The sequence below is a fragment of the Juglans microcarpa x Juglans regia genome, chromosome 3D, assembly GCF_004785595.1.
Source record: "Juglans microcarpa x Juglans regia isolate MS1-56 chromosome 3D, Jm3101_v1.0, whole genome shotgun sequence".
NCBI lineage: Eukaryota > Viridiplantae > Streptophyta > Magnoliopsida > Fagales > Juglandaceae > Juglans > Juglans microcarpa x Juglans regia.
In genome coordinates this window covers 12,790,893-12,803,772 of record NC_054598.1, presented here as the reverse complement: position 1 = coordinate 12,803,772, position 12,880 = coordinate 12,790,893, and the positions used below count along the sequence as shown (strand labels likewise).

The following is a 12,880-nucleotide window of genomic DNA, read 5'->3' as shown; positions in this document are numbered from 1 at the left end:
TTAAGTATTTAGATGTTAGATTCAATTTAAAATTACATTAAATTATCCTTATTATTGCTTAAAATATTTATTTGCTCAAAATTAATCGAAAAAATATTATCGCCAATAAATATTTTGAAAATCAAATTTAAAAGGATATTTTTTAAAAGGAAAAAAAAATTAAGGGGAGGTGAATGAATTGGATGGCACTGAAGACTTGATGAGATCAATGCGACGCGCTAGTTTGCTTTTGTGTCCACCCATAGATGGCAGACACGTCACCACAAAGGTGGGACCCTTAACTTTCTCTTCTCTCTCATGCCCGTATTGTCCACTTCTCTCTCTGCCCGTAATGCCCGCCCATTTCTCCAACGCATACCCATTCCCAGGGATGTGTTTCCTACGGGCACTCCGGGCAGCTAAACCCCTCTGCCCCTCTTTCTCTCGTCATCTTCGATTTTGCTTTTTTCTGGTCTTCGATTCGATTTAAAAAAAAAAAAAACAAAAACAAAAGAAAAAGAAAAGACAACAGCGAGAGAGAGAGAGAGAGAGAGAGAGAGAGAGAGAGGGGATAAATTCAGAGTATATATCTGATATTTTCCAAATTTCTTTTCTTTTCAGCTTTAAACTGGTCAGCTTGTAAGAGCCCTCTTTGAGATTTCTGTATCTTTGAGCAGACATTTCTGGGTGCCACTGAGATATGTTTCTTCTCCGTTTTAAAGATAGCACTACCTTTTTCAACCCCAACAGTTTGCACAAGCTGATCAGTTTCGGGTTCCAAAGGATTTCTTCAAAATTTGATATACTCCATGTGATCTAGCTCTTTTCTAATCTGGGTTTGTATAATCTCTCGGTTTCGAGGAAAGGTTGCGAATAATTTTTTTGTACTACGTGGAAATTTTGTTTCAGGGTTTGTTGGTAAAGAAAGGCTTACTAGTGGTGGTGGTGGTGTTGGGGGAGGTGGGTATCGGTCGGTGTTTTGGGATTTGGGGTGTTCTGATGTTATGTGTGGCTTGAGTGTTTAGGGTTAGCGAGAGATGGGATTGGGTGGTGAGAATGGAAAGGTGGAGAGTTGGGGGGTGGGCAAATCGAAGGGTGGGAAGAAGAAAAAGAAGGAGGTGGAAGAAATGGGAGAGGAGGAGATTGGGTGTTGGGTTAGGCTGAGGTTCCTTGGGAACTGCATTTCTTCAAGATCCAAAGTCGATAGCTCAAGCAGTGGGACCACTGCTAATTATGGTAACTTCTATTTTCTTCAAAACTTATTTTGGTTACTAAGTTCATCTAGTTCATTAGTAGTCATATGTTTCCGGTTTCACACTTCCACTTATGTTTAGTTTCACTTGGGTATGTTGTTTTGTAGGAATCCTCTATTTTAGCATGTCTTGTGGATTAAGCCAATTAACTAACTGGTGCATTTGCTGATGTAAATATTGTTGTAATTAGACTAATTTGGCCCAGAATATTTTGTTAATTAATTTTCGGATTATAACTAGAAAACACTCGCGACGTGTTGACTGTGATTGGGGTGCTACTAACATTGCTCCATCAAAATTCAAAACGAAGGTCAAGGTCAATCAAACTTTGCTTTTTATGGGGCGATATGATTTTTTTTTTTCTCCCTCTCCCTCATTCCTTTTTTTGGTTAGGAGTGAGGAGATTACAGTTAAAAAAAGCTTGAGTCTCCAAGAAATATGTTGAAAGCATATCTGGAATGGTTATGGTAGTTTCTGGTCTTTGGGGCAATGGCCAAATTCTGCTTTGTGTTTGTTTGACGACGTGGTGGGGGAAAAGTGGGTAGATTATCTCATAGCAGAAACTAATGAGAGCTGTATTTCATCTGAAGCAGAAAGCAAACCTTAAACCAGAGATACTCAATCCTGAAAGAAACTCTAATCTGCCAGAGCCTGTCACTAAAATGTGAGAGCAGAGCTATCTAGGCCTCCACACAATTCCCAGGAGAGGGAAGCCAACGTTTTTCATGTCTAGACTGTATAAAGTAATAAGATTCGTTCTAGTTATTAAAAAAAAAAATGTAATAAGATTCGTGGTCAAGTAGACTTTACTTGAAGCAATTATTGCCAATTTATTTTTTCATAAGTAAAATTTTATAGATAGAACTAGGCAAATGCCCAAATACAAAAGACGTATGCTAGATGAAACACCTAGTTTGGAAGAAGGGTTAGAGATTTATTGCCAAATTAAGTGGGATAGAAGTCTGGGCTAAGTGATTCTTTTGGATAGTCGTACTTTTTTCTTTATTCTAATCACCTTTTGGTTTGTTATCCACAAATTTCTCACTCTCCCTTATCCCTCCTGTCATGTTCAATAGCATCTAAGTTTGTTTCACTGTGGTTCATATTTTTTATTTTGTTCATTAGGATTTTCTTTTGGACACCTTTTTATCTTGTCAAACTCTCTCACATACTAGTGCCTCTTTTTATTTGATTGATTTGTCATGCATGTAGTTGTATCACGAAGGTGGGTGCTGGCTCAAAGATTAGTTTTGGCATGACTTATAGTGTGGAGACAAAGCCCTCAATGAAGCTTTCCTAGAGATGCATTATATTATGCGTGTGCATGAGGGTTCAATGGCTGACCTATTGGTTTATCCAATGTTAGTTTTTCTAAAGTGGCACGTGATTGGAAAGTTGATGCCTTTACAGAAATTTCCAATCTCTTGTACTCTACTTGATTATGTTGTGGAGGTGTAGACAAGACCTTTGGATCCCATTGTTTATTCTTTCTATTAGGTTCTTTTGCCTTATGATAGTATCATTTTCTTGGAAGAGCATATGGCGGACTAAGGCACTCAAAGAGCAGGTATTTTAATTGGACAACCTCCTGAGGGAAGATCCTTACCATGGATAACCTAAGGAAAGACTACTATAACAGATTGGTGCTGTATATGTAGGAAGAGTGGGGAATCTTTAGGAGTGGTTTGGATTTAGAGATGAGTTGAGATAGGTTAAAATAGTTTGTGAATAGTAGAATAAAAGTTGAATTATTTATTATATTTTGTGTAAAAATTTGAAAAAGTTGTTTTAGGATTTGAAAAAGTTGAATTGTTTATTATATTTTGTGTGAAAATTTAGAAAAGTTATAATGATGAAATGAGATGAGTTGAAATGAATTTTGAATGCCAACGAGACCTTAGACCGCCTTTTACTCCATTGCGAGTTTACTAGAGCCTTGTGGAATGATTTCTTTGGTAGAGTTTGGTTGGTTTGAGTTATACCGGGAAGGATGGTAGATCTATTTGCAAACAAGAGAGGGTTATGTGGCAACACATAAATTGCTGTAGTGTGTAAGATGGTCCCTATCTGTTGAGTGTGGTGTATTTGAAGGGAAAAGAATGATAGAAGCTTTGAGGACCGTGAGAAAATGATGAAAGAATTTAAAACTGATTTGTTCAGTACTTTTTATTTGGGTAGCCAGTAGCCACTATAGATGTCAATGGACTAAGTTCTCATTATTTTCTTGTTACCTTTTCCTATTTCTATTTTGTTGTTTCTCTTGTATGCATCTTGTGTATTTGGGCTGTGCAATTTTGTGTTCTTCAATAAAATCTTCAATTACTCATAATAAAAATGTGCTTTTATCAAGAATTATTATTAATTGTAGACTTTATGTTTGCTTAAATCTGAGTGGCACAATAGTACAATGTAATGAAATGATTGATGCCTGCCTTCCCAGTTTATTCTTTTATGTTAGTTTATACACTTATATGTTGGTTCTTTTTCTTGGTCAGCTGAAAGTAAATCAACGAATGATACAAGCAGAGACCAACCGGCAGCTCCAATAGTTTCTTCCTCTACCACAAGCAATGCGGAAAGTAATTCGTCCACTTCCAAACTTGAAGAGGAGCTTAAAGTTGCTTCTCGTCTGCGGAAATTCTCATTTAATGATCTCAAGTTGGCAACAAGAAATTTTAGACCTGAGAGTCTTCTTGGTGAAGGTGGTTTTGGTTGTGTGTTCAAGGGGTGGATTGAAGAAAATGGAACTGCTCCTGTGAAACCTGGTACTGGGCTTACCGTTGCTGTTAAAACTCTCAACCATGATGGGCTTCAGGGTCATAAAGAATGGCTGGTTTGTAACTTTGCTAATTTATTTTCCTTGATGAAATTTAAGCTATAATTTTCTCTTTCCTCTTTTTTTGTTGGAACTTTTGGATTTCTTATTCAATGTATTTGGCTCTTATTTATTTTTTTTAATTCTTGCATTACAGGCTGAAGTAAATTTTCTCAGTGATCTTGTTCATCCTAACCTGGTCAAACTTGTTGGTTATTGCATTGAAGATGACCAAAGGTTGCTAGTGTATGAATTCATGCCTCGAGGGAGCTTGGAAAACCATCTATTTAGAAGTATGTGACTTCCTTTTTTGATAAATAGTATGTGACTTCCTTTTTGATACTTCATTGTCCTTTTCTCTTCCCTCTTTCATTTTTATATGATAAGTTTTGCATCCATTAGGAGTTTTTGAGTCAAGGATCTTTCCATATACTTATGGGTGGGTTTCAAAGCTTTTTTCTTTTTGTGTGATTCTATTTATGCAGGATTATGAAATGTTTTGTTCCATTAAAAGGGAGACTGCTTTGTCTACAATAACAAAAACGTGAGCACTAATTTTTTAATGTTCACATAAAATTAAATCTTTCATTCCAACAGGGAGTTATATTTATTTCTCAATAGATCGTGAATGTGATGGTTTCTGTTAGATGGGAGGTCATAAGTAGCAAGCCAAAAAAAAGGTAGCAAACAGAACAAAAGAAAAATGTACCTCTAGCTTTTGGTAATATCATTTAGAAGGTAACTCTTTTCTATATAAGTAGCAGCCACTTCTAATGGATATGTAGCACTAACTTCGGGTTGAAATAGAACCCCTAGGGGTTGGCTCTAGTGGTAAAGGCATTGGTCTTGGTGGTATGCTCCCTCCAGGTTTAAGGTTCGAATCCTCTTAGGGTCAAACAATTCCTAAGGGCCATCGGACTGGGGGATTTTTCCCTTGAATTACCCGAGGTGCACTTGCAGGAAACTTCTTGTTGAGGGCCTGTGCACCCCCGAGATTAGTCAGGACACTGTTCCCAGACACCCGGTGCCAATAAAAAAAAAACTTCTGGTTGAAACAGTTCCATGTTGCACTCTTGACCTTAACATCTGCAAGAAAATTTGAGAATTCTTTGACCCTCTCTAGAACACTTTCATGAAAATATTAGTTTGGCACTGAGTTATTCAGATTCTCAATCAGGAAGCTTTGAAGTGAGTTTTGTGGTTAGAATAGGAAGCTTCTTCTCTAACATTCTGCAGATGGTAGTGTGGAGATAAAGCTTCCCATGGGGTAGTAATTCTTATGGTTAAATATCTCTATCATCGAACAATCTTGAGACTTTAAGAGAGGAGAACAACTTTGGATAAACAATTTCAAGAATCTTGGGAATTATATTTGGCTGACTCAAAACAAAAATAAACAAAGTTGCAAGGAATATAGTGCACTTCAGCATAGTATATATGTCAAATGGTTTTTCCACAAGCTATATCTTAATATGCTGCTGTATATCTGCATCATGATTTTTTTTCCAGAACATATCTGCATCATGCTTACTATTTTTAGTGTTTTGGCATTGTGAGTCTTGTATCTGCTCTATGGAACGTGCACTGTCTTAAATAACTGTAATACGGCCGAGTTTAGACTTATCAACAGTTGCTGCTTTTTGATAATACTCTACCTTTAGTTTGCATCCTTGTTTGATGTTCTCTTGTATCACTTGTTTTATTTGCAGGGTCCTTGCCTCTGCCATGGTCCATTAGAATGAAAATTGCACTAGGTGCTGCGAAGGGTCTTTCTTTTCTTCATGAGGAAGCAGAAAGGCCTGTTATATATCGTGATTTTAAAACCTCCAACATCCTTTTAGATGCAGTATGTACCTAAAATTAAGGCATCCTAACAATTTCACCATTGGGATTCATCATTCTAATAACATGCTATTTCAGGACTACAATGCGAAGCTATCTGATTTTGGACTCGCCAAAGATGGTCCTGAGGGAGACAAAACCCATGTTTCTACCCGTGTGATGGGAACCTATGGTTACGCAGCCCCAGAATATGTCATGACAGGTAAGTTTTCATCTGAGCAAATCCCCCACCCTCGAAAAGAAAAAACCCCCCACGCTTTTTTCTTATGCCCACCCCCTTTACTCTAGATGCATATATAATGCATCACTCACACTCATGGTGAATTTTTGACAAGTTATTGATTGTCCTGATGAATGAGTTGTATGGCATATGATCTGCCCTCTGTATACTATGTAGTTCATATTAAGTAACGCAGCTGTTCTAATGCTCTTTGCATCTGAGGCTGTGTGAATAGCCTTAAATTTGATTTCCTCAATAATAGACCGTAAGAGATGAAATGTTCAAAAACCAATTTCTTATCATGTTAATCTCTTGCGGGATAATAATCAAACTTGGCCTTGAATATGTTGCTTCTGGTTCTGTGTTATCTCTTGGTTTTAGCTATTTTTGGTTGACCCAGAGGCGGTATGCCTCTAGGGCCTTATTAAGTCAGATATAGGGATCAGAACCATAATGATTGAGCAAAGGTATCTTGAGTTTTGCTCTAAGAAGATAAGATGTTTTTCTGGTCCCTATGGTCCTTCATTTTCACTTTTGTTGTCCGGTGGAAGTCAGACTTCCATTATTTTGTGCGTTATTGTTCTTTATTGGCTGCATTCTAAAATTCTGAGATGCAGCCAATTCTTACCCGTGTTTCTGTTGTAGGACATCTTACTTCAAGGAGTGACGTGTACAGCTTTGGTGTGGTTTTACTTGAAATGCTGACTGGAAGAAGATCCATGGACAAAAACCGACCAAATGGAGAACATAATCTTGTGGAATGGGCACGGCCATATCTAGGGGAGAGAAGAAGATTCTACCGGTTGATAGATCCCCGGCTTGAAGGTCACTTCTCAATTAAAGGAGCCCAAAAAGCAGCACAACTAGCTGCCCACTGCCTTAGTCGGGATCCAAAAGTCAGACCCCTAATGAGTGAAGTTGTTGAAGCCTTGAAACCTCTGCCAAACCTCAAGGACATGGCAAGCTCATCATATTATTTCCAGACTATGCAAGCTGACCGCATTGGATCCCCAAATGCTAGAAATGGCACCCGAACACAGGGAGGATCCTTTTCAAGGAATGGGCAGCAGCAGAGGAGCCTTTCCATGAACGGTTCCCATGCTTCACCATATCACCATCAGTATCCTCACCAATCGCCAAAACCCATTGGTAAACCATAGGATTTGCTGTGATAATTTATCTGCTGTCTCTTTTCCCCCCCAACCCCCCCGGCATCATTCGTTTCCCCCCTTCCCCCCCCCCCCCCCCCCCCCCACTTTCTTGGTATAGATCTATCTTCTTTTAAAGCATTTGTTCTTAGAGAACTGAAAAGCAACGAAGAAACATGTTTGCTTTATGTTGTGTTTAGAGTGGTGACGTACCAGTCGGGGAGAATGTGAGGGCAGGTGAAGCTTTATAGAGGAAAATGTGTATGCCAACCAATGTATTTCTCCAGTTTGTTTGGAAATATCAAAGTGTATCACCTCCTGCCCCCTTTCTTCTTTCTTTCGTTTTTTTTTTTTCCTTTTCTTTTCATCTCAACTTTTACAAATAATATAAGTTGTCTGCCGTTTTTTATGTTCCTAATGTTTTGGGAGAGGAGTAGAGTGTGCTGTCCAATAATGTCGTCTTTTGGATTTATAACCCTGAAAGGTAGCCTGTTATCCTGTCAGACAGCAAACTAACTCGGCTTAATTAAGTCACAATTATTTATAATTGCAGTTATGAGTGTATAAGTATTGTGTAATTATTTTAAAAATTGTGAATAAATAAGAGATTTATATAAAAAAAATTTTAATTTTTTAATAATAGATTTAATTTTTTTTTAAACGACTGTATGACGCTTGCATACTCTACGGTTATATGTAGCATTATTATTTTATAAGTATTCTACTGTTATATTCTAAATGGAGATATTTTTATAAAGTAGTGTTGCAAGCCATTAGTATATAAAAATGCGCTCCATTTAAAAATGAAGCCGGCTTAATTAACACGTGGATTTGTGATGCAAAATGGTCGTGCGAATATGGTGGCTAATCCCCCTTAAACGTGGAACTTCTTGATGTCATTGGTTGATCGGTCCGGTTGAATATGAGAGAAAAAGAGAACAATAGATACAGCGTCCTCACTCCGCAGCAGATGGACATTCAACAGTATCTGTATCATCCACAGTCCAGATTGTTCCTGCTCCTTTACTTTTTCCACTCATCATGAACCGGGGGAAATAACAGTTGAAAAAAGCAAGAGAAATTACACCTTATCATTTCAAATTATCAAGAAAATATTAATTTTCCACCTCGTTTATTTGCCACAATACTGAGGTTGAAGCCTACGAGTAATAATCTGTTCTGAATCAGACATACGACCAAGCTTTAAGGGAATCTTAAGCATTGTCAAGTTTTGGTTCCGACCATTTTATCCATTACACTATCCCCCCTTTTTTACATTTGAAGCAATTAAGGTACATGCTTCAGGCCTTTTCAGTTGTTGCAAGTATACGTGCATATTAACATCTCAGACTTGGAGACCACTTTTAATGGAAACTCCATACAGATGTGCCAAACCCTTCTTATTCCCCTAAAGACTCGGTTTCGTCTCATGCAGCCCTCCTGGTCAGCTGCTCCTTGGATGTGCTTTCAAAGATCTTGTCAGCATTTCCAACCTCAAATCCATCTCGCCTGTGGAACTCTTTAACCTATCCAAGTTGATAATATAAGTGTGCGCCACAAAAAAAATGGACCTTCATGTAGAAAGTGATTAAGCAGATGCATCATGATTACTTAGCAGATATGTCAGTATTCATGAGTATGAGGGTTTTCTGTAGTCAAACATTTGGAGTGAATGTACTTATGAAAAGAAACATTTGGACTGAATATTCAGCACCTACGAAAATAATTGATATACATACTCAGAATTCTGCTATCAATCTCAGAAAATCAAATTTGAAGCAAGAAGATGATTTTCGAAAAGAAAGCAAGGGTTGGTTACCTCTTTTTCAGGTATATTTTTATATTGAGGCAGTACCAGGCGTTCCGCAAACTCAATGTATGAACAGGGAACTAATTCAGTGATACCATCAGAAAACTGGAAAGAAACCGAATCTGCTACCGTAGAACTTTGCAGCAGAAGGCCATCGGGGCTCACTATCAGCAGCAAAGAAAAAGAAATCAATATTCATCATCTACAGCCTTGAAACTTTAAATACAGTTATGTGAGAACAGTACAATCATAGCTCAATGAGAAGTGCTATACGGCATCCACTGTAGTGGTGCACGCAATGCACACACTACGTGGATGCCTCTCATCCAATTATTATTTTTTTCTTCCTTTGACTTCTCTCTCTCATCTCTCTCATCTCTCTCTCCCGTCTCTCTCTCTCATCAATTCTCTCTCATCATCTTCACTCTCTCTGTCATCTCCACTCTCTCTCTCTCTCGTCTCGCTCTCTCTCACATCTCTCTCTCTCATCTCTCGTCTCTCTCTCTCATCTCTGGTCTCTCTCTCTCTCTCTCTCTCTCTCTCTCTCGTCTCGCTCTCTCTCTCTCATCTCGCTCTCTCTCATCTCTGCTCTCTCTCTCATCTCACTCTCACTCTCTCTCTCATCTCTCGTCTCTCTCTCTCATCTCTGCTCTCTCTCTCTCTCGTCTCGCTCTCTCTCGTCTCGCTCTCTCTCATCTCTGCTCTCTCTCTCTCTCTCTCGTCTCGCTCTCTCTCATCTCTGCTCTCTCTCTCATCTCTCCTCTCGCTCTCTCTCATCTCTGCTCTCTCTCTCTCATCTCTACTCTCGCTCTCTCTCTCTCGTCTCGCTCTCGCTCTCGCTCTCATCTCTCGTCTCGCTCTCTCTCATCTCTGCTCTCGCTCTCTCTCTCGTCTCGCTCTCTCTCTCATCTCTGCTGTCACTCTCTCTCATCTCCACTCTCTCTCTCTCTCATCTCTGCTGTCACTCTCTCTCTCTCTCGTTCTCTCTCTCATCTCTGCTCTCTCACTCGTTTTCCCTCTCAAACATATGGTGTATATTTTGACACCTAATGTGTGTAAAATTGGCTTCAATAAACAGTGGCTTCCATATATAATATTTCTAGCTCAATTATATTGACAGAGATTTGCTCTGACTATGTATGACAAAGTTCAAACTTTTACTCACTTTTTTTTTTATTTTTTTTTATTTTTTTATGACGGGGAACCACTCCACGGCAGAGTCCTTAGGAGTCACCCATGGAACCTAAACCCCCAGGGAGACTAGCATAGCAACTCACCGCCATAGCCTACCATTTAAATCGCAATTTGATCCAGGGGGAAACTTTTACTCGCATTTGACATCAATCAAATTCCAACATATTTTACAGTTATACCAGCATATTTTTTGTGTAATTTTTTCCGCTAATTAATTTTTTATTTACATAAACCGGGGGGAAGATTCACGAGCATAAATAACAGCATGTAATTATCTATTTTAAGGACTAGCACATGACTGTACAAACCTTGTTCTGAAGTAAAATAAGGAACTTGAAAAGGAAATAAGGTTAGAGATTACATGACAAACCTTTCAGAACTCCCCCTTCAGAATTTAACTTGAACCCATTGTCTTCAATAAACCGATTGAGGTTTTTTATATTTCTCAAGTGAAATTTGAGCTGATGAGTGGAAATAGTAGCATGGTTCAGTGCATACCCGTTGACAAGGGTCCAAGCAGCATATTCACTTTCCCTAAGTTTCCAGAAACCAAACAGAAGCATTTCAAAATGGAAATTAAGGTCCTAAATATATCAACTATGTTTTAGCACTTTGAAGTAACACTGTCCTACCCAAGAAAATGATGCCTATAGATTTTGATATATTTATGTGATAATCCTATCTAACTAGGTAAAATACTCATTTGTAAAAACAGTGCTGCAAACACAGAGAAAAAAGTACCTTGCCAATTGTTGGAACTCGGAAAACAGAGGTTTTTCCCAAGTTAGAGATCCCAGAGCACTTGCAAGAGCTGCATGTTCATTTCCACAACTGGATATATCAGTGTATTTCCTAATTATTTCCTGAATCCAGAACTAAATGTTAGAACAAGAATGTCAACTAAGATAAGAACTGTTGCAGCAATTAATATGTGAAGTAAGTAAAAAGAAAAATAGTACGAAATGGATGGTACAACAATGTTTAACACAAATAAAAAATTATTGGGGTTTCAGGTCCATTCTATAGTTAGACGCTGGAAAGCCAAATCTCATATCAAGTGCAGGTAGATTAGTTCTCATCTAAAATATTGATCTAAATAGAGATTGCGAAATACTAGTGTATTCTTGTATTCAACCAGCTGGCTCTTTTGTCATGTTCTCCTAATGGACATCAAGCATCAACATGATTGTGCAAGAGCATGACTCAGAAACACCCGGCATGACAATAGATGAGATTGAACAAAAACAAAACAAAATCAACACAAGTATCAGTTGCTTGGAGATCAAGCTTTCAGTCAAAAAAGAAATACACTATTCAGAGGAATCATTGCCTAATTGCTCGGAGGCAAGGTGCAAAATTGAGATTTTCTCTTTGTCAAGAATGGTCCTTGGGACACACCTGAGTTTGCGTACTCATCTGATCTACAAGAAGCTCTGATATAAAAATTCTTGGCAAAGGCCCATTGGTGCCACTACCACCATCAGGAAGAGGAACACTGGGAGGCGAAAACCACAGCGCTTTCAATTTCTTTGCAGGAAACCTCAACTCGTCCCGTGGCTCATAGCCAAAATCAAGGAAAAATTTAGCCATCGAGTCAATACCATAACCGTTCACCTAGCATGTTCCAAAAGAAAAGGTACACTTATATATCATAGCACAAGATACAAAATTAAGCCTGTGACTCAAGTTCAGTAATTAGTAATTATGTGTGCATTGTGCATGTATTTGCCTGTGCGCACCATAAGTAAAGTTACTTATTTAAACATAAGTATTTTTATGCCAGTGAAGACAAAGATGTCACTCACAAAATCTCATCAGTGATAGAAAAGCCTTATAAATGACTGATACAATACGCAAAATTAAAAACCAAGAATACCCCGAATGTTCTAAATGCCAAATGATCATAGCAAATTCGGTTGCTGTCGACAGATTGAACAAGCTCTAATATTTGTTTTGCTGTGGGGTTCCTGTTTAAGTACACCTTTTCCATGCTTTCCAGCACGCTCCTAAAAAATGACTCAGCTCCCTGCAGCAAACAAATATCGAAGTCGAACTGGAAGAATAAGATGGACATAACGGAGTAAACTATAGCCTATTTAAACCGACAGGCAAAAGGCATCATAGAATGTAGTAATCTGGGTTGTCGCTAATTGACAATGATGCAACAGACAATAGCAAAGCGCACATAAATTCAACCAAAGAGCATAATTAAACACAGAGAGAAAACTCGATCCCACCTGAAAGGAAGATTCTTGCGATCCATTGTCCGATTTAGAGGCGGAAACGACGCAGAGATTTCGTGTCTTAATGGAGATTGAATTTCCGGGGAACGACGAAGATTCATTGAGGGAAATGAAGTTCCGAGATTTGGGTCGGAGATGAAAGGACGGAGAGCTGATAGAGCGGAGGGATGGTTGGAAAACCGAGGAGTGAGAAGCGGGTTTGATCGTCGATGAGAAGCAGTAGGAGAACATGGTGGAAGTTGTCATGGATTTCTCCGAGCGACCCCACAAATTTTTCACTGGTTTTGTAATTGCGGCCACCTTCATGTCTTAGCCGATCTCTTGCTCCATTCGGTGACACGTCTTTTCTTAGTTGCGTATTCGGAAATGTCGTAAA

At 38.6% G+C, this 12,880-nt stretch overlaps 2 protein-coding genes across 2 annotated transcripts; one reads left to right on the top strand and one right to left on the bottom strand.

Annotated features, from left to right (window-relative positions):
* Positions 1–521: 521 nt before the first annotated feature.
* On the top strand, positions 522–7,571 carry LOC121256363 (probable serine/threonine-protein kinase PIX7). The gene is made up of 6 exons (XM_041157139.1): positions 522–1,215; positions 3,728–4,065; positions 4,205–4,340; positions 5,757–5,893; positions 5,968–6,091; positions 6,755–7,571. The coding sequence occupies exons 1-6, from the start codon at positions 1,017–1,019 to the stop codon at positions 7,267–7,269; spliced, it is 1,449 nt and encodes a 482-aa protein (XP_041013073.1). The 5' UTR covers positions 522–1,016; the 3' UTR covers positions 7,270–7,571.
* A 787-nt stretch (positions 7,572–8,358) lies between these two features.
* Positions 8,359–12,880, bottom strand: LOC121256362. Its single transcript, XM_041157138.1, has 7 exons — positions 12,499–12,880; positions 12,138–12,287; positions 11,660–11,875; positions 11,003–11,124; positions 10,632–10,795; positions 9,077–9,231; positions 8,359–8,783 (listed from the first exon to the last, which is right to left on the bottom strand). Exons 1-7 carry the CDS (start codon positions 12,808–12,810, stop codon positions 8,685–8,687), a joined length of 1,218 nt encoding a protein of 405 aa, XP_041013072.1. The 5' UTR covers positions 12,811–12,880; the 3' UTR covers positions 8,359–8,684.

Coding starts and splice junctions, on each gene's coding strand:
- LOC121256363 (XM_041157139.1), top strand. CDS start 1,017: ATGGGATTGGGTGGTGAGAATGGAAAGGTGGAGAGTTGGGGGGTGGGC. Junction 4,341..5,756: donor GGAAAACCATCTATTTAGAA/GTATGTGACTTC, acceptor TTTTATTTGCAG/GGTCCTTGCCTCTGCCATGG. Junction 6,092..6,754: donor CCCAGAATATGTCATGACAG/GTAAGTTTTCAT, acceptor TTTCTGTTGTAG/GACATCTTACTTCAAGGAGT.
- LOC121256362 (XM_041157138.1), bottom strand. CDS start 12,810: ATGAAGGTGGCCGCAATTACAAAACCAGTGAAAAATTTGTGGGGTCGC. Junction 12,288..12,498: donor CGCAAGAATCTTCCTTTCAG/GTGGGATCGAGT, acceptor TGTTTGCTGCAG/GGAGCTGAGTCATTTTTTAG. Junction 11,876..12,137: donor TGGCATTTAGAACATTCGGG/GTATTCTTGGTT, acceptor GGAACATGCTAG/GTGAACGGTTATGGTATTGA.